General features: G+C 40.3%; 1 protein-coding gene across 4 annotated transcripts in view; it reads right to left on the bottom strand.

Moving 5' to 3' along the window:
• Positions 1–3,207: 3,207 nt before the first annotated feature.
• The window catches only part of PAK1 (p21 (RAC1) activated kinase 1), a 150,100-nt gene continuing 131,041 nt past the window's right edge, over positions 3,208–22,266 (bottom strand). For all 4 annotated transcript variants that reach the window (XM_067038432.1, XM_059069512.2, XM_059069514.2 and 1 more), the window contains exons 11-15: positions 17,244–17,361; positions 13,512–13,611; positions 12,275–12,471; positions 9,226–9,363; positions 3,208–4,537 (exon numbers count right to left, since the gene is read on the bottom strand). In XM_067038432.1, coding sequence (XP_066894533.1) covers positions 4,451–4,537; positions 9,226–9,363; positions 12,275–12,471; positions 13,512–13,611; positions 17,244–17,361 — 640 coding nt within the window. In that variant the 3' untranslated portion in view covers positions 3,208–4,450. The remainder of the gene's footprint in view (positions 4,538–9,225; positions 9,364–12,274; positions 12,472–13,511; positions 13,612–17,243; positions 17,362–22,266) is intronic.

Genomic DNA, 22,266 nt, shown 5'->3' with positions numbered 1-22,266 from the left:
TACTATAGAGAAGGGATTTTGCAGACGCAATTAAGTTCCCAAATCAGTTGACTTGAAGATAGGGTGATTATCTAAATAAGGCTGACCTAATCATGTAAGCCCTTTAAAAGCAGTTTTCTCTGGCTAGTTGCCAATGTGGATGTCAAAGAGCTATGTTCTAGCTGGTATAGAAGAAAGCAAACATTCATTTTATGAATTGCCTATGGGGGCCATGTGGTAAGAAACTTCAGGCAGCCTCTAGGAGCTGGGTCCTCCGCTGACAGCTAGCAAGAAAATGAGCACCTCAGGAACTTCTCTGGTGGCGCAGTGGTTAAGAATCTGCCTGCCAATGCAGGGGACACGGGTTCGAGCCCTGGTCCGGGAAGATCCTACATTCCGCGGAGCAACTAAGCCCATGAGCCACAACTACTAAGCCTGCAAGCCACAGCTACTGAGCCCATGTGCCACAACTACTGAAGCCCACGTGCCTAGAGCCCCTGCTCCACAACAAGAGAAGCCACAGCAGTGAGAAGCCCATGCACTGCAACAAAGAGCAGCCCCTGCTCGCTACAACTAGAGAAAGCCTGCACGCAGCAATGAAGACCCAACGCAGCCAAAATAAATAAATTTAAAAAAAAAAAAAGAAAAGAAAATGAGGACCTCAGTCCTACAACTACAAGAAAATGAATTCTACCAACAAACAGTGAGCCTGGAAGATGACTCCAAGCCCCACATGAACTACAGCCCTGGCTAACACCTGGACTTTCAGCCTGATGAGACCTTGAACAGAAAAAACAGCTGGAACCGAGCAGAACCCTGTGCCCCGCTCCCAAGTACAAATCCCCTCTATGTATCCTGCCTCTTCTTTATAGAAAAGCTGAAGTCTCCAGGCCTTCCCGAGTCAAAAAAGAGTAGGCTCAAGCAGCTAATGATTAGGACAATAGAATCACAGACTCAGTGTCTGATACACATTCCTGAGTTGTTTTACAGACACTGTAACTGCCACCAGAGGGAAAAAGCTAACTGCACGATGATCAGACTGCAGCCATGACATGAACTGCTCCATCGTGAGCAATATTGAATCTATGGCTAGCACAATTCCAAGAACTGGCCTTAAGAGATTGGGATTAACACTATTGCTCATAATAATCTATATCTTTATGGGCATCAAAATAATTTAGCTTGTTCTGCCTTTATATGTAAATGAGCAACTACAATGGTCAGCAAAGAGATGGTACAGACCCATGTCAACATCTTCCACTCTAAGAACATGACGCCCTATTTCAGCATGAAGAAGTTACAGAAGACCGATCTTCCCTCATAATCCCATAGAAATGGAACGATGTTCTGACAAGCAGGGATTTGTAAGCAGCTTTTGGCAGGAAAGAGCTCTTTGCAGGAAAAAGCTCTCTGCAGGAGGCACCCTTTTGTCTTGTCACTAACCTTAAACCAGGCACCCCCATGGTCTACTCATCTCTGGCCCTAGCACACCTTTCAAATCTTTTGATCACACAATACCTTGTCTAATCTCTTGGTTCTTTCTGTAGATCAAAGAAGTAGAAATGAAGTAATTAACAGATGACCAGATCTCTTCCCTAGGTTCCCCTTCAGTTATATTGTGAACAAACTCTGGGAATAAGATAGCATCTAAAGAAAAATCACAAGAAGTCAACAAGCCAGCATACAAGCCTGCACAGTGTGGGAAAGCGACGACTCTGACCTCCATCTCAACAATTAACCGAGATTATGTCCCTTTTTCCCTTTAAAAACTTTCATGGCTGAGCAGAATCTTTGGAGATGGTTTTGAATGAATCCACCAGCTCCCCGGATTGCTGGCATTCTGATTAAAACCAATTTCCTTTCTACCAACATCTGTCTCTCTCTCAAGTTTTGATTTTTGAGCAGCAACCAGACGGACCTGATTCAGTAACACAGCCACATCATGCTCCAACTTCTGACCTATAGAAACTGTGAGATAATTTGTGTTGTTTTAAGTCACGATGTTTGTGGTAATTTGTTATGCAGTAATTGAAAACTAACACATAGGGGACAGATGTGTTCAGTACTCATATATAATTAGACAAGCAGCGATTGTCTATGAGTAAAGAGTTTGAGTTCTGTTTCCACACTCTGCAGGCAAGGAAAGGCATGGAAATATGCGGTTAAGCTGCATGGACCTGAAGAATATTCCATTATCTGTGTGGATGTCTAGATATACCAGTAGTCAGACACACAGTAAGTCCAAACAAACCAAAACATCAGAGTCTGGAGCAGAGAAAGGCTTATTGCAGAGCTAAGTGAGGAGGACGGGTGGCTCGTGCTCAAAAACCCCAAACTCCCCAATGGTTTTTAGAGAAAAGTTTTTACAGGCAAAATTTGGGATGAGGGTTGAAGGGTTGTGTGACTTCTTCTGATTGGTTGGTGGTAACAGGTTGATGTTCCAGGAATTTTGGGCTCAGCCTGAACCATCCTCTACCTGCATGTGGGCCTTAGTTCATGCAGAAGAACTCAAAGATGTTGTTATGTATATCCCTTGAGGAGGAACCAGGATCCTGCTTTAATGGCTACATTACAGTTTCTTTTTTTTTTTTTTTGGCTGCACTGCACAGCATGTGGGATCTTAGTTTCCCGGCCAGGGATTGAACCCACACGCCCTGCATGAGAAGTGTGGAGTCTTAACCACTGGACCGCCAAGGAAGTCCTGCACTACAGTTTCTTGATTGTTCCTCCTTTGTTTCTGCAAGGCTGCTCTCTGCCTGACTATACAGCTGGGACATTGATCTCTGTCTGACTATACAACTGGGACATTGATCTTCTCCTACCCTCAGTGCTCCTGGTTTTCAGGCATCAGACTTGGACTAGAATCTACACCACGGCTCTCTGGCTGTCTGGCCTTCAAACTACACCACTGGCTTTCACGGGTCTCCAACTTGCAAATGCAGATCATGGGACTTCTCACCCTCCACAACTGCCTAAGCCAATACCTTATAATATATGAACATTTTTGGCCCATTTCTCTTAATTAAATTATATTTTAAAGTGTTAAGAATAAAGAATACACATTGAAGTATATAGTGGTAAAGGGGCAGCTTATCTGCAACTTAATCTCAAATGATTCCGGAAGAAAAAAAATTATTTTTCTTAACTTTCAAAATATCGAAATAAAAAATTAGAAAAGAAAGGGGAAAAGGAAGGAAAGAAACAAAGAAAAGCATACTCCAAGTAGAATATTTTCATCTCCTTTTATTGAAGGAAATAAAACTTGTGCTGCAGAGGCAGTAGTACCTCAGAGCATGACAAGGTAGCCATTGGGGCTGACATGACAAGCCATAATGCTGGCCAGGGGTCCTACCATAATGGGAGGACCAAAACCAAAAAGATAGCAGGAGGTAGCAAACATCCCCAACACCCAGTGCAGGCATTTCCATTTGCAGAGAGCTTGGCCATGCATTGTAAAAACAGGGTCCCCTCACAGCTGGCAGACTATCATCTCAGGCCAACAAATCCATCCAAAACTAACACGTAGTCTCACATTTGGAGATCGTTCCCTTTGACCCAAAGATTCAGGCCATCAGAAGATCTGAGTTAATCTTTTAGCTCCTTATTGCTGATGGAAAAAGAGGCTGAGTTCTTGAAACATCACATAGGTATAGCTGGACAGGTGCTGATGCCCAGTCTTGTTCTAAAAGCAGCTAAATTTTTTTTCCTGACTTTTCACACTGCTCTCACCCAGCATGTGCCGTAGGAAACCTCTCAATGTTCTAAACAAGGACAGAATGAGGGCAGCAGCCCAGGAGGATTTAGGGAGTCAAAAGCTGCTACATAGCCAAGACCATTTCACAAGAAATAGCATGGGGAACACTATTGGGTCAAGATCCTCCCAAACAGCTGCTAGAAGCAAACACAAAGAAAAATGTGGTAGCTCTCCCTCCCATATCAGGATCAGCTGTGCCAAAGTCATGGTCCAGAAAAAAGAGACATTTCATGTCCCTGGTAGAATATCAACCCCCATGGCATTCCTCAAGCTATTCCAATTTTCAAGTACAACAGTGTGTTTGGGCAGGTTTGAAACAGAAAAGCAACCACCACTAAAGAAAAATCTCAACCGACTGCAAATTGATAATGTTATAAAGCCAAAAATTTATATAGTCAAGAACTGATTGGTGGGGTAAGGATTTTGCTATGTAGAAATAGGAGTCCAAGGGTTTATTCATATAAGCCCTTGATCATAAACCACCCTCACATCCACAGGTTGGGAGCAAATTCCTTATTTTAAAATGGCCATCATCCGATTAGTCAACTGCAGTTCTCTTCAATGCTGGACACATGGTTTTCAAGGATCAAAGTCTTGAGAGCACTAGATCAGGAAAGGGGAGGAGCAAGACAAGGAAGAGCATCAGGGGCTGGAATTTCCAAAATGAGCATTTATTTCACAGAAGGCTTGGCACAATGAGGCTGGGGTGACGTGGTTTTAGTGATTGTTCTTGGTTGCCTCCTTTGCTGCAGCAATCAGTGGAGTGAGGCTGGAGAGGGGCTTGGCAATCTTCAGGAACTGATGCTAAAGAGGAGAAAAAGAACAAAAGACACATGACAATTTTCCATTCTTCCTCAGCAACCATTACAAGATGTTAAGGGCATCCATGTTTGCACAAGGTGCTGCCTGGAGAGCTTCAGATCATCATCCCCAAATTGAAGGACATCTTTAAAAGATAACACATCATTTTGGAGAACTGTTTGGCAGTATCTACCTACAGCTAAATACACGTCTATCCTATATCCCAGCAATTCCACTTCTAGATATATTTCCAAGAGAAATGAGCTTGTGAATCCACCAGAAGACACACACAAAACTGCTCATAGCAGCTTTACTTATGACAGTCATAAATGAAAAGAACCCAAATGTCCAAGATAATGGAAGAATGAATAATATTATATCTATATAATACTACACAAAAATTACAGAGCAATAAAAAATAAATAATTGATACACTAACAACAGGATGAATCCCACAGACATTATGTTGCATGAAAGAAGCCAGACACAAGAGAGTTCATATTGTATTGATTCCATCTTATATTAGGTAAGACCAAACTATGGTGATAATCAGAATAATAATCAGCTCAGAGGGAAGGTTATTAATTGATCATGACCCAATGGTACATTGCAATACTGCATTTCAAGAGCATTGATCTAGGAATTTGTTGTTCTATCCTTGAATCTAGTAAGGCTAATTAACCCAGGAAGGACTTCAATGGCTTGGTTCTTTCCCAAACCACTTTCACTGGGCTGTACTTTGGGCCACACCCACAACTATTAAAGAAGACCATTTTGGAGAAAACACCATATGAAACCTATTTTTATGTTTTCAGTAAAAAACATTATGGAAAACAATTCTTTATGTAACTCAGAGCCTCTTAACTAAAAATGACTTTTCTTACATTTACTAGTGAAAAAGCTTTGTGTCTTGAGGATGCAGGATGTTTCTTCCATTTGATAAGAAACATAGGAACTAACATATTTCCTTTTTTGTCCTTGCTACCAGGAAACTAAGAACCAAATGTGATGTTTAAACAAAACTATTTAACTCAAATGATTAGCATATTTGATTCTTCTGCTATCCTCGTAAGTCTCTTTTATTAATCATATTGTATATGTATACACACATACATATAGACATATTTACACATATTCTTTGCTGGAAGTGCTTCAACTTCTTTTTGGACAGAGATAGGATATAAAGAGGTACTGAGAACAAGAAGTTACTATTACTAATAAGGAATAAAAGATCTTGGCTAAATCATGAAGATATGAATTCAAACATAAAACCCTATGTATTTCTGTCCATGTATGTGTTTTCACAGGAGACAAAGATGTGAAGCTTTCATGATTTAAGACTCTGAGAGTCATGATTTTGAATATTTACAATGTACAATAACAAAGTAAAGAGTCAGTGTTCTCAGATCACATGTTTATACAACTCCCCTCCCAGCTGAGAAAGCAGCATGATCCAACACCCAACTGGGAGGCCTCCATGTCCTTCTCTGTGTAATGAACAAAGCAGACGAGATAAGCCCTAAGGTCTTTCAAGTTTTAACACTCTGAGCCAAGCAGTGTCCAAGAGCATACACACTTGAGAGCCAAATAGACATAGGTTGAAATCCTGGATCCACTGCTTATCAGCTACATAATCATGGAAAAGTTACTAAACACTTGAAACCTCAGTTTCCTCACCTGAAGAAATGGGAAAACAAGAATCTATTAACTCACAAGGTTATTAAAAAGAATAGATGAAAAAATATATAAAGTGCTTAGTGCCTAGAATGTGGTAAAAATTCAACATAGTGTTTTTATTAGTAGTTATATTATTATATCAGGAAGGAAACTCTAGAAGGCGTTCATCTTTCAATAACTATATTTTAATACCTAATTAACAATATCATCTTGAGGCTGAGAATAGTATTTGCACATTTCCCAAAGCTTAGGGTTTCCAGAACAAACCTCATATAAAAGGCAAAGGATCCTATATTATACTGCCTGTTATAAGGGGGTTTTATTCCCAGAAGATGCTAGAAACTAATGGGTTACACTTGGCAGAACTCAGATCTCATATCTAATAGATCAGTGCTCTGTAGTCAGTTACTCTGATTACAAAGAGGTGCTAAATATATTCCAGAGGGTAACATTTCAATGAAGGTTTAAGCAATCCCATTTAATTCAACACTTATTTTCTGAATACCTATATTTTATTGAAGTACAGCTGATGTACAATGTTATATAAGTTACAGGTGTACAATATAGTGATTCACAATTTTTTAACATCTTTATTGGAGTATAATTGCTTTACAATGGTGTGTTAGTTTTTGCTGTATAACAAAATGAATCAGCTATACGTATACATATATCCCCATATCCCCTTCCTCTTGCGTCTCCCTCCCACCCTCCCTATGCCACCCCTCTAGGTGGACACAAAGCACCGAGCTGATCTCCCTGTGCGACACAGCTGCTTCCCACTAGCTATCTATTTTACATTTGGTAGCGTATATATGTCCATGCTACTCTCTCACTTCGTTCCAGCTTACCCTTCCCCCTCCCCGTGTCCTCAAGTCCATTCTCTATGTCTGCGTCTTTATTCCTGTCCTGCCCCTAGGTTCTTCAGAACCATTTTTTTTAGATTCCATATATATGTGTTAGCATATGGTATTTGTTTTTCTCTGACTTACTTCACTTAGCATAGTATCCTCCAAGTTCATCCATGTTGTTATAAATGGCAAGATTTCATTCTTTTTATGGTTGAGTAGTATTCCACTGTATGGAATATTCTTTATCCATTCATCTCTTGATGGACACTTAGGTTGCTTCCATATCTTGGCAATTGTAAATAATGCTGTTATGTATCTTGGGCTGCATGTATCTTTTCAAATTAGTGCTTTTGTTTCTTTCATATATATACCCAGGAGTGGAACCACTGGGTCATATGGTAGTTCTATTTTGAGTTTTTGAGAAACCTCCATACTGTTTTCCATATTGGCTGCACCAATTTACATTCCCACCAAGAATGTAGGAGGGTTCCCTTTTCTCCATACCCTCTCCAGCATTTATTATTTGTGTTCTTTTTGATGACAGCCATTCAGACAGATATGAGGTGATATCTCATTGTGGTTTTGATTTGCATTTCCCTGATGCTTAGCAATGTTGAGCATCTTTTCATGTGCCTGTTGACCATCCGCATTTCCTCTTTGGAAAAGTGTCTATTCAGGTCTTCTGCCCATTTTTTAACTGGGTTGTTTGGGGTTTTTTTTGCTGAGTTGTATGAGCTGTTTATATAGTTTGGATATTAACCCTTTATCAGTCATATCACTTGCAAATGTTTTCTCCTACTGAACACCTATTTTGAGTCAGGTCTCAGGTATAAGAGGAGACAAGAGATTAATAAGATAGAAGTTATAATTCTAGTAGGAAAGACAGAATTGTTCATAACTAACTTTAATGTGGTACAGTATGGTAGGTCCTACCCTGCCCTGACCAGTTGCTCTTAGTCCTCATAATACAAAAGTAACTGACTAGGGCTTCCCTGGTGGCGCAGTGGTTGAGAATCTGCCTGCCGATGCAGGGTACACGGGTTCATGCCCCGGTCCGGGAAGATCCCACATGCCGCAGAGTGGCTGGGCCCGTGAGCCATGGCTGCTGAGCCTGTGTGTCCGGAGCCTGTGCTCCACAACGGGAGAGGCCACAACAGTGAGAGGCCCGTGTACCACAAAAAAAAAAAAAAAAAAAGTAACTGACTATGAAAGCCTACAAATTAATCATTGTCATTAAGTTGCATGGTGTACTTATTAAATCACCAGTTGGCACTGTAGTAAAATAACACTAGTAATGAGAAATTGTACCCGAGACATAAATGTTAAACACAAATAATGTGGTCATCTAAAAGCAGTTTTTACAACCATATGAAATAATTATGCTGTAATTTCAGGATTAAGCTGGAGGAGTATAAAAGGCTTGGTAAACCCCCAGCTCCAGGTTCCCTACAGCCTGGCAGGATCTTACTCCAAACAAGCAGACTATATGGGACTTCCCTGGCAGTCCAGTGGTTAAGACTCTGCACTTCCACTGCAGGGGGTGTGGGTTCGATCCCTGGTCAGGGGACTAAGATCCTATGTGCTGCAGCCAAAAAATTTATAAACAAACAAACAAACAAACAAACAAGCAGACTATCATCCCCACCATTTGAGAGGGTTTCCAATGAAGAAACTGGGAAGACTTGAAAAGCTGCACTAACTATCCTCTAAACTAATGCCCTCTGATATCCTTTAATGAAAATCTATCTGTTGAGCTTATCCCAGTAAAATATAACTTGTATATAAGTTATATAAGATTTGAATATCAAAGAGTTTCTTCTCATTAAGACTCACTCAAACTCTGCCAGACTAATTCAGGCAGAACAAAACAGGCACCAAAGGAAGATACAAGCAAAGCTCAACAGGAACTCAGAAAGTAACTCTATAAGATACAGCCTAGGAGAATGTACAGAGTTTTAATAGGCTGAAGAAGAGCCTAAGGGAATAACATGAGCAAAGGCCCAAGGATAAAGACGAGGGAACTAGGAATACAAATTGAGCATGGGATGTGCTAGGAGAGAAGCTTAGTTCTATAACAGCCAGTACCTCACAGACAAAAATGAAGCAAAAAAAGCCTTGGTTTAGTGATTTCTTGAATTAGGTGCTTCCCTGCATAGGGACAGTTACCTGCAACAGCTCTTTAGCTGAACCTCTCTTCTCCACATCCATTTCAAGACAGCGGTTCAGAAAGTCTCGGAAGATAGCTGACAGCTTCTCTGGGTTCTGAAGCTCCGGGGTCCCATTGGTGGCGATGAGGTACAAGGCCTGGCAATACAAACAGAGAATTGCCTTGGGCTCCAACTGAGGTTCTCTCTTGGTCCCCAGACAGGCCCTCTAGAAATATGGTCAGCTGCTTTCTGCCTTCAGAACACAAAGAGGCAGCTTTGGTATACTGGAAAGAATATGAGTTAAGGGTCAGGTTTAACAGTTAAAAGGCCATGTAACCAGGTGCAAGCCAGTGAACTTTCAACTTCCTCATCTGTAAAACAGGGATGATAATAGTGCCTATCTCACATGTCTGAAAAATAAAACAAGATAGTATATTAAAAGCACTTTGTAAGCTTATGAAGTGTGTTACTGACCCAAGGGTTTATTATTATCCTTGATTATAGATCTAAATGGTTTATTATTCATTTAGCCTGATGAGTTAAACACCTGCCCATTTGCTGAAGGAAATTATTCCTGGTGCCATCACTTCACTCATCTAAAAACTGATCTCTTCTAGCAGACAGAAATATATATAAAGGAAGTATTCTGTAAAGGAGCAACCTGTTTCACTGTTGCCATCCTGGTCCCCTATCATGAAGCATCTCCTGGGAAAGGTAAAGAAAAACACAGTCAAACTAAACCTTTTAAAGCACTCGGCACTTTAATTCATAAAGTGTTTACACAAATACTCTCTCATTTAATGACCACAATAACTCTGGGTAATAGGCAGGGCAAGAATTATCATCCCCATTTCACAGATAAAGAGTCCAGAAACATAAAGAGATACACCTGGAATCATGCTGTTTACACAAGTTCATGTCCTCTGACTCTACTCCCAGTCTTATTTCTGTCACGCCCTACTGGTATCATTTTCAAGGCCACTCTAAGGTGGAAGAAGATGAGTGGCATGTGGATCCACAGGGCAAAACTGGGGGCCGAGGGTAGAAACTATGAAGGTAGTTTTAGTTTGGTACACTAAAGCACTTTTCAATAATCAGAGCTATCCAAGAGGTATCCAACTTAGATGACCGCCTATGAGTGACAATGCACAGGGAATTCCTGCACTGAATGGGAGGTTGGAATAAACAACAAAATAAAAGCAATAAAAATAACTTTCACATTTGCCCATGATCAAAATTACCAACCTACTTGCATCTGTAGTCACATACCCTGCTTTCCCTCTCCTACTACAACGGATAAATTGTGCATATTCTAATCTAATGCTCTTTACTTCAGTACTTGGTCCAACCCCCCTCATCTATTTAAGGACATCACTCCTACAGATGCCACTTCTCTCTTGTACATGACCATTTTCCTCTCCACTAGATCAGTCCCATCTGCAAAAAACATGTTATAATAATATCATCTTAAAAAAAAAAAAAAGGGACTTCCCTGGTGGCACAGTGGTTAAGAATCCACCTGCCAATGCAGGGTAGATGGGTTTGAGTCCTGGTCTGGGAAGATCCCACATGCTGTGGAGCAACTAAGCCTGTGCACCACAACTACTGAGCCTGCACTCTAGAGCCCGCGAGCCACAACTACTGAGCCCGCATGCCACAACTACTGAAGCCTGTGCACCTAGAGCCTGTGCTCCACAGTAAGGGAAGCCACCACAATGAGAAGCCCATGCACCATAACAAAGAGTAGTCCCAGCTCATTGCAACTAGAGAAAGCCCACGTGCAGCAACGAAGGCACAACACAGCCATAAATAAACAAACAAACAAACCCTCCCTCGACTTCACTTTAAGATATTGCTCCACTGTTACCTTAGCAAAACTCCTTACCTTAAAGCAAAACTCCTTTAAAAGAAAACAACAATGAAAGGTAAAAACTAACTGCTTACACATGCCATCTCAACTTTGCCCACTCTGGTGAACTTACTTTAATTAGGCTTTCATTCCTATCACTCCAGTAAAACTGATTGTCAAAGTCATCAACAATCTTCACACTGGCAAATCTAATGATAATTACTTAGCGTTATCATAAATGCAACCTATCAGTCAGGTTTGACACAGTGATCCATCCTCCTTCTCAAAACACATTGTCCTCTTGGCCTCCAGGACACTTCTCTCAGTTCTCCTACCTGGAAGGCTACTCACTGGCTACTTTGCTAGCTCCTCTAACCTGTAAACATGACAGTATCCCAGGTCTCAGTACTCTCCCCTCACTCCCTAGGTGAGTGATCTCATTATCAACTAGCTCTGATTTTTAAATAAGCCAACTATATAATACCTACTAACAAATTTATATTTAGAGTCCTGACTGTAAACATGACAGTATCCCAGGTCTCAGTACTCTCCCCTCACTCCCTAGGTGAGTGATCTCATTATCAACTAGCTCTGATTTTTAAATAAGCCAACTATATAATACCTACTAACAAATTTATATTTAGAGTCCTGACCTCTCACCCTTGAACTCTGAACTCTTATGACCTATTCTACTCAGTATCTCCACTTGGATGTTTACAAATTAACACAGAACCTTGTCCACTCTGTTCACTCACTTCGGGGACACTGGCCTCCTTGGTTTTCCCTAGGATGTATCAAGCACGTTCTCAAAACAAGTTCTTTATATACTTGACACCTGGAAAACTCTTATGTCACATTAATCTCATGGCTCACTACTTTATTTTCTTCAGATTTCTCCTCAAATAACTTACAAGAGAACACTTCATTCTCTACCTAGAATAAAATAGCACACTTCTCCCTCCTTCCCCCCGACTCTCTTAAGCCACTTAGCTTTTTTTTCACAGCTCTTATCTTCTGTTACTATATATTAATTTACTATCAGTAGAACAGTTTCTTGCCCATGATAAGAACTCAAATAATCATTGAATAAATGAATGAATGACTGCTAATATACCTTTTATTTAAGCATTTATACTTTAAATTCAACAGTGCCTAGTTTTATCCAGAAAAGAGAAATCCAACAGCCCAAACATCTTGATATGGGCCTAGTAACACTCACTCTCAGAGGATTTTCATTAAGGTATGGGGGCTCCCCTTCAATCATTTCGATGGCCATGATGCCCAGGGACCAAATGTCAACCTTAGGCCCATAGGCCTTCCGTGTCACAACTTCTGGTGCCATCCAGTACGGTGTTCCCACCATAGTGCTCCGTTTGCTCTGCTCTGGGGTGATCTGGGCACAGAATCCAAAATCAGCTAGAAAAAGACAAGACAAGACAGAAAGGATTTATATGTAGGGTATTCCTTCTGTAAATATAGAGTATGTGCCTACCCCTAGGTATCAAGCTCTGCCTGCATCTTAGCCACTGCATCCCTTGTCTCTCTAAAGCTAGAATCACTTAACTGCCACCTTCAGCTCTTAGCCTGTCTCCTGTCCAACCTTGAAGGAGGAACATAATAAATATCCTCTCTGGCATCCTTACCCATCCTCAAACCAGAAGCACTAGGCATTAAAGTCCAAGCCGCCCCCATTGACCTTGATTACTTGCCCCAGTACTGCTTTCTTCTTGAAAACCATTCCCATACACCAGTATCTGGTAACTAGGTCCTTGCTTTATTTCCTGGGCATGAGTCCTGGACTTAAACCCTAATCACCTACAACTAGGCATGGCCCTGCTTTAATAAGTTCCTCACCCTGTGCCCCAGGACAGAGACTGCTAACAGTCTTCCCAAAAGCAGCCCATCCACCTGTGACACAACCTGTTTGTCTGGACTATCGGTCCTTACACATTTGAACAAAATGTTTTGCCTGCAGTTCATTCCCATTATATTGCAATTATATGTTTATTTAATTATGAGGCCTTCAATAAGAAGGACTATGTCTTCTTACTCATTTTTTTCATTCCCAGAGGGCCCAGCATACAACAGACATTTAATAAAAGTTTGCTGAATGAACGACTGAATGAAAGAAGTTACACTAAACTCTTTCTTCTAATTATGTATTTTGTGTTTCCCATACTAGATGGAGAAATACTTAAATACAGGCAAAAGTATCCTCAGCACCCATCATGGGTCCTAGCAAATAGTGGGCATTCAGTAAATTTTTTTGGCTGAATGTATAAATGGGTGGGAAAAAAAAAGAAATGTCATTCTATATAGTGCTGAGTAATATAAAGTGCCCGCATATCCAAGGAAATACAGATTCTCTGGTGAGTCTTGTAGCTACTCTTATATGATTATCATCCCAGAGGAGACAGGGTCCCACAGGGAAGAGAAGTATTACCACTCCTACTCACTTAGCTTGACAGAGCCATCCATTCCCAACAGGATGTTGTCACTCTTGATGTCTCTGTGAATAACTTGGCTCGAATGCAGAAACTCCAAAGCCTGCAGGCACTATTGAAGTGGTGTGGGCAGAGGGAGAAAAAAAGGACATATAATATGAAGACTTACAGAAAATCACTAATCCAACCTGCTCATTTGATGATAACAAAAGTGAGGTCCCAGTGAGTAAAAGGACTTACTCCAAATAAGTGGAAGAGTCAGGTCTGGAACCTAGTCTCCTGTCTCTTAGCTAAGCATTCTTTTAACACTCAGTGCTGCCTTATATCTTTCTTATAATATACTTGACCATACTGTACTATAACATAGCTTATAATAGTTTCCTTTAACTACAGGAGTTCCTCCAAAGTATTTTAGAGTTGTTTACAGAACATCAGCACCTTGACAAAGAACCTGAGGCAACAAAAAATAAATAAATACTGAGGAAGAATGGAAAGGATTTCGTAATGAAGAAACTGGAGGAAAGTGACAAATAAGAGTCACATTTGGGAAACTAGACAAACAGAAATGATATTAGAAGCAGTGAACTTAGGAGGATAATCTTATTTTGGTGAGGAGATAAATTTGTACTGTTTGGGGTACACTGGTTTTTATATTCCCATAAACATTTGCAGACTAACGTCCGGCAGGCCACTGCAGATGTGAATCTTGAGTTCTGTAGACAGGCTGGACTTGAAATAAATGTTTACAAGTCATTCGTGAAGAGGTGATTTTTTTTTTTTTTAAGTTATGGTAATGGTTGGAACTGGCAAATGCTATAGGAGATAGAGGAGAAAGAAAAGAACCTTGGAAAACACCCAGACTTAGAAAGCAGAATAAGTAAAACAGAGACTGAATGGAACAATGAAAATGCATGGTTCCAACCAAAAATATTATTCTAGACTAATCTCTTACTCCCTCTGGGCTACTGGCTATCCCCCATCTGTAAAATGTGGGGATCAGAAAAGATACTCTCAGAGTTACTAAATCTACTAGTCTAAGATCATAACCAATAGCTAAAATTTTAAGGGCTTCCACTGATTAAAAAACACTAAAAATGCAAACCAATTAGAAGATACTATTTAAATATTCTCAACTTAATACTTCACTTTCTAAGAACATATCAATGGCTAAATTAAAAACAAACCAATATCCAGAAGCAGCTTTTCCCTGGAAAAGTATGACTTGCTTTCCTAAGGAGGCTAGAGACTTTGGCCTCTGGATGTAAAAAATTATGAACAGGGATTTCCCTGGTGGCGCAGTGGTTAAGAATCTACCTGCCAATGCAGGGGACATGGGTTCAATCCCTCCTCCAGGAAGATCCCAGATGCCACGGAGCAACCAAGCCTGTGCGCCACAACTACTGAGCCTGTGCTCTAGAGCTCGTGAGCCACAACTACTGAAGCCCACACACCTAGAGCCTGTGCTCCACAACAAGAGAAGCCACCTCAATGAGAAGGCTGTGCACCACAACGAAGAGTAGCCCCCGCTCACAGCAACTAGAGAAAGCCCACGCGCAGCAACTAAGACCCAACGCAGCCAAAACTTAATTAATTAATTAGTTTTTTAAAATTATAAACAAAAAGGATGATTTCAAGAAACTGGAACCCTCATGCATTGCTGGTGGTGGGAATATAAAATGGTACAGCCACTGTGGAAAACATTTTGGCCAGTCCTTAAAATATTAAACATAGAGTTGCTGTATGACCAGAATTTCCACTCCGAGGCATATACCCAAGAGAAATGAAAACATACATCCAACCAACAACTTGTACGTGAATGTTCACAGCATCATCCATAACAGCCAAAAAGTGGAAATTAACCAAATGTCCATCAATTGATGGAAAGATAAGTAAACAGAATCTTATTTGCTAGTAAAAGGACATATGCTATAACACAGATGAACCTTCAAAACATTATACTAAGCAAAACAAGCCAGTCAGATGCACATATTATATGATTCCATTTACATGAAATGCCTGGGACAAGAAAATATATAGAGACAGAAAATAGATTAGTGGTTGCATAGGGCTGGGAGGGCTGGGAAAGAGGGTGGGGGTGGTGGTGACTGCTAATAGATATGGAGTTTCTTTTTAGGGTGGCAAAAATGTTCTAAAATTGATTATGGTGATGGCTGTATAACTCAGTATACTAAAACCCATTAAATTATACACTTTAAATGGGTGAATAATATGGTATGTGAATTATAACTCAATAAAGGTATTTTTAGAAAGAGGAACTATCTCTATGAAAACTTAAGGATAATAGTAATGCCACCTATTTAGGTGACATTTAAATGTTTCTCCAAATGCTTTTTGGTCCATATGGTACCCCTTAGGCATATACAGTGTGAACATTGCAATTTCTAAGATAAATCGAGGCTTATTGATTTCCCCAAGCATACATTTGCATGTATCTCAACCAGGGAAAGTCAGTCCCTGGGGTGACTGAAAAACATCTTAGATATTACAATGGTTGTGGTTTTCCAAAGGTCCCCAGTATATAAACAGATATACAGTTTATCTATGGTACCAAATTTCATGAAGGGAATGTGATTAGGCAAAAATGTCTTAAAAGGCTCCTGGGTGGGGGAGGGAAGATAATGAAACAAAAGTTGAGAAACACTGCCTTAGTGGTACAGCAAAGAAAAGAAATCAGATCTTCTAAGAATCCCAGGCCTGTGTTAATTCCATTAACCTATGCGTGTATGTGTTCTAGATCCCAGAGTTTTTAATGAAAAGGTGATCATATTTTCTAGGACAGTATTGATTTCACATGACTTTATCTTTCCTAATATTAATATAAAACTACATCGCTATGCATCCAAATCTTGCATCATCAAAACCCAAGCATACTGATCCCCATAAAACTCTGAACCTAATCTTCTAATCACTTAAATCTTCTACTCTCCCTCATTCCCAAACTTTTCTATTATTAGGCTATCAGAAAGTTCCAGTCTCTTATCGGCAAAGCACCCAATATGCTCAACTTCTTCGAATACTCCCCTCATCTTCTTGCTCTAACGAAAATGTGGCTATCCCCTGAGGACACTGCTTTTCATGGAGGCCTTGCAGAGGTATTTATTTTCCCTTCTTATACAAGCATTTTACAGACTTGAGACATATAATAGCAATGAGGAGAGAGGAGAATACTTATTTAAGCTTTGTTTCCTGTTTCTTTTGCCTGGAAGTATTTTACCCTAGATTTTTGCTCGGCTTACTCTTTCATACCATTCAGATCTTTACTCAAATCTATGGCAAAACCTTCCCTGACTACGCTGTCTGAAGTAGTACCTCCTCTGTCATTATCTTTTTACTCTACTTTATTTCCTTCATAGCACATGAATAAAGCAGGAAAGCAGAATAAAAATATGATTAAAATATATACCTATATAAAAGAGGTAAAGGAAAATAAGTGTTCATCACAGTTATTTTTAAGATGTTGAAATTATGCGTGATTATGCATATATATGTGTGTGTGTGTGTATATATATATATATATATTTATTTATTTTTTTTGGAACTTTCTAACTTTCAGAATATAGTAATCTTTAAAAACAGGTATAAAAGGAGGATGATGGGAGAGAGTACAACTAATTTCTCCCACGTCTACAGTGCCCAGGCTGAGATTCCTTCAGATGCAGAACTTTGAGATATATGGATATGGAGGCCATGTCCTGCTCAAGTCTGGTTGGCCACTTGCCTTACCTCACGGCACACAGCTGCAATCTGGCCTTCATCCATGCAGGTTTCTGTTACCACGTCTGTCAAAGAACCTCCAGCCAAATATTCCATGACAACCCATAGCTCATCTCCCACGAGGTAACTGTAGGAATAAAGATAAAGGGTGAGAAGGAATAGAATACACTGGACCACAGCAGTGGCTTTCAAAGGACAAGCATATACCAGAGTGACTCTGCATTTCCCTCAGTTCTGGAAGAGTCTAGGGTTCTTTTTTCTAAGGAAAAGCAGAATCTGTGGGACAGAATCACTAACTTGACATCTCTTAAGGATTCGCCTGGAGAAAACAAAGCACACTGTTCTGTGAAGCCCCAAAACACAAAACTACAATCACTAGGTTGAAGATATAAAATTATTTCATCACAACACAAAGTAGTACTTCCTAAAATTAGGCATGATTCCCACACCTCTCTGCATGAAAGCAGAGAGCATCCAAACATTTGACAAAGATGGGATGTGGAGTCCATCTTACCAATATTAGGGAAAGTCACTAAGCCTCCTTTAGAATTCTATTAGATTTGAGATCCCTGAGACCAATACTGGGTCTTGTTCAAGATTCCATTCCCAGAAAATGTGGCACAGTAGATGTCAATATTTACTGAATAATTCAATGAGTAAAATAAAAGATAATTGTAAATGTAAAATGAAGTATTGACTATAAGAGCCATTAAAAAGCTGTAAAGTTTTATACACATAGCCATTATGCTGACAATGATCTCCATTTTGAATGTCTCTGATTCTAAGAATGGAATAAATTCAGTAAAGGCTGCAGAACCAAAGCTGCTTCTGGAAGTCAAGGGTTCCCAATTAGTACTGTAACCCTAGAGAGATTATGGGGCTGACATGGGTTAAAACTGATAGTCTCACTCAGGGACTGGATCACTCAGCTCTATTATGTGATAAACAAAAACGTCACCTAGGAGAGAACTTCAAGATGGTGGAGGAGTAACACATGGAGATCACCTTCCTCCCCACAAATACATTAGAAATACATCTACATGTGGAACAACTCCTACAGAACACCTACGGAATGCTGGCAGAAGACCTCAGACTTCCCAAAAGGCAAGAAACTCCCCATGTACCTGGGTAGGCAAAAGAAAAAAGAAAAAACAGAGACAAAAGAATAGGGATGGGACCTGCACCTCGGGGAGGAAGCTGTGAAGGAGGAAAAGTTTCCACACCCTAGGAAGCCCCTTCACTGGCAGAGATGGGGGGTGGGGGTGGGGAAGCTTCAGAGCCACGGAGGAGAGAGAAGCAACAGGGGTGCAGAGGGCAAAGCGGAGAGATTCCTGCACAGAATATCAGTACCGACCAGCACTCACCAGCCCAAGAGGCTTGTCTGCTCACCCGCCAGGACGGGTGGGGGCTGGGCGCTGAGGCTCGAGCTTGGGGGTCAGATCCCAGGAAGAGGACTGGGGTTGGCTGTGTGAACACAGCCTGAAGGGGCTAGTGTGCCACAGCTAGCCGGGAGGGAGTCCAGGAAAAAGTCTGGACCTGCCTAAGAGGCAAGAGACCATTGTTTCAGAGTGTGCAAGGAGAAGGGATTCAGAGCACCGCATAAATGAGCTCCAGAGACGGGTGCGAGCCACAGTTATCAGTGCAGACACCAGACACAGGCATGAAACGCTAAGGCTGCTGCTGCAGCCACCAAGAAGCCTGTGTGCAAGCACAGGTCACTATCCACACCTCCCCTCCCGGGAGCCTGTGCAGCCCGCCAGTGCAGGGTGGCGTGATCCAGGGACAACTTCCCTGGGAGAACATACGGTGTGCCTCAGGCTGTGGCAACGTCATACTGGCCTCTGCCACCACAGGCTCACCCTGCATTCCCTCCCCCTCCCTCGCTCCACCCCAGCTTGAGTGAGCCAGAGCCCCCTAATCAGCTGCTTTATACCTGTCCTCTCTGGGTGGGAACAGATGCCCTCAGTTGACCTACATGCAAATATGGGGCCAAATCCAAAGCTGAACCTGGGAGCTGTGTGAACAAAGAAGAGAAAGCAAAATTTCTCCCAGCAGCCTTGAGCAGTGGATTAAATATCCACAATCAGCTTGATGTACCCTGGGTCTCTGCAATACCTGAATAGACAACGAATCATCCCAAAATTAAGGCAGTGGACTTTGGGAGCAACCGTAGACGTGGGGTTTGCTTTCATCTAATTTGTGTCTGGTCTCATGTTTACCTTAGTTTGTATTTAGAGTTTATTATCATTGATAGATTTGTTTATTGATTTGGTTGCTCCCTTCCTCTTTTTTTAAAAAATACATAAATACATATATACTTTTTCCTTTTTCTCTTTTAGTGAGTGTGTATGTGTATGCTTCTTTGTGCGATTTTGTCTGTATAGCTTTGCTTTTACCATCTGCCCTAGGGTTCTGTCTGTCCGTTTTTTTGTTTTGTTTTGTTTTAGTATAGTTTTTAGCGCCTGTAATCATTGGTGGATTTGTTTTTTGGCTTGGTTGCTCTCCTTTCTTTCTTTCTTTTATTACTTTTTAATTATTTTATTTTTAATAATTTTTTAAAATTTTTTATTTCAATAACTTTATTTTATTTTTTTCTTTCTTTCTTTCTGTCTTTTTTTCCTCCCTTTTCTTCTGAGCTGTGTGGCTGACAGGGTCTTGGTGCTCTGGCTGGGTGCCAGGCCTGTGCCTCCGAGGTGGAAGAGCCGAGTTCAGGACACTGGTTCACCAGAGACTTCCCAGCTCCACGTAAAACAAATGGTGAAAGCTCTCCCAGAGATCTCCATCTCAAAGCTAACAGCTCCACTCAATGCCCAGCAAGCTACAGTGCTGGAAACCCCGTGCCAAACAACTAGCAAGACAGGAACACAACCCTACCCACTAGCAGAGAGGCTGCCTAAAATCATAATAAGGTCAAAGACATCCCAAAACACACCACCGGATGCGATCCTGCCCACCACAAATTCTCATATCAGACAAAGCAATTCTCATATCAGACAAAATAGACTTTAAAATAAAGACTATTACAAGAGACAATGAAGGACACTACATAATGATCAAGGGATCGATCCATGAAGAAGATATAACAATTGTAAATATTTATGTACCCAACATAGGAGCACCTCAATACATAAGGCAAATACTAACAGCCATAAAAGGGGAAATTGACAGTAACACAATCATAGTAGGGGACTTTAACACCCCCTTTCACCAATGGACAGATCATCCAAAATGAAAATAAATAAGGAAACACAAGCTTTAAATGATACATTAAACAAGATGGACTTAATTGATATTTATAGGACATTCCATCCAAAAACAACAGAATACACATTTTTCTCAAGTGCTCAAGGAACATTCTCCAGGATAGATAATATCTTGGATCACAAATCTAGCCCTGGTAAATTTAAGAAAACTGAAATCATATCAAGTATTTTTTATGACCACAACGCTATGAGACTAGATATCAATTAAAGGAAAAGATCTGTAAAAAATACAAACACATGGAGGCTAAACAATACACTACTTAATAACGAAGTGGTCACTGAAGAAATCAAAGAGGAAATCAAAAAATACTTAGAAACAAATGACAATGGAGACATGACTACCCAAAACCTATGGGATGCAGCAAAAGCAGTTCTAAGAGGGAAGTGTATAGCAATACAATCCTACCTTAAGAAACAGGAAACATCTCGAATAAACAATGTAACTTTGCACCTAAAGCAATTAGAGAAAGAAGAACCAAAAAATCCCAAATTTAGCAGAAGGAAAGAAATCATAAAGATCAGATCAGAAATAAATGAAAAAGAAATGAAGGAAACAATAGCAAAGATCAGTAAAACTAAAAGCTGGTTCTTTGAGAAGATAAAGAATATTCATAAACCATTCGCCAGACTCATCAAGAAAAAAAGGCAGAAGACTCAAATCAATAGAATTAGAAATGAAAAAGGAGAGGTAACAATGGACACTGCAGAAATACAAAAGATTATTAGAGATTACTACAAGCAACTGTAAGCCAATAAAATGGACAACCTGGAAGAAATGGACAAATTCTTAGAAATGCACAAGCTGCCGAGACTGAACCAGGAAGAAATAGAAAATATGAACAGACCAATCAGAAGCACTGAAATTGAAACTGTGATTCAAAATCTTCCAACAAACAAAAGCCCAGAACCACATGGCTTCACAGGTGAATTCTATCAAACGTTTAGAGAAGAGCTAACACCTATCCTTCTCAAACTCTTCCAAAAGATAGCAGACGGAGGAACACTCCCAAACTCATTCTATGAGGCCACCATAGCCCTGATACCAAAAACCAGACAAAGACGTCACAAAGAAAGAAAACTACAGGCCCATATCACTGATGAACATAGATGCAGAAATCCTCAACAAAATACTAGCAAACAGAATCCAACAGCACATTAAAAGGATCATACACCATGATCAAGTGGGGTTTATTCCAGGAATGCAAGGATTCTTCAACATATGCAAATCAATCAACGTAATACACCATATCAACAAACTGAAGGAGAAAAACCAAATGATCATCTCAACAGATGCAGAGAAAGCTTTTGACAAAATTCAACACCCATTTATGATAAAAACCCTGCAGAAAGTAGGCATAGAGAGAACTTTCCTCAACATAATAAAGGTCATATATGACAAACCCACAGCCAGCATCGTTGTCAGTGGTGAGAAACTGAAACCATTTCCACTAAGATCAGGAACAAGACAAGGTTGCACACTCTCACCACTCTTATTAAACATAGTTTTGGAAATTCTAGCCACAGCAATCAGAGAAGAAAAAGAAATAAAAGGAATCCAAATCAGAAAAGAAGAAGTAAAGCTGTCAGTTTGCAGATGATATGATACTATACATAGAGAATCCTAAGGATGCTACCAGAAAACTACTAGAGCTAATCAATGAATTTGGTAAAGTTGGAGGATACAAAATTAATGCACAGAAATCTCTGGCATTCTTATACACTAATGATGAAAAAATCTGAGAGTGAAATTAAGAAAACACTCCCATTTA

This window comes from Kogia breviceps, chromosome 7 (assembly GCF_026419965.1).
Source record: "Kogia breviceps isolate mKogBre1 chromosome 7, mKogBre1 haplotype 1, whole genome shotgun sequence".
In the NCBI taxonomy this organism is placed as follows: domain Eukaryota; kingdom Metazoa; phylum Chordata; class Mammalia; order Artiodactyla; family Physeteridae; genus Kogia; species Kogia breviceps.
Note: the sequence above shows the minus strand (reverse complement) of the source record. Positions and strands in the feature narration are given on the sequence as shown.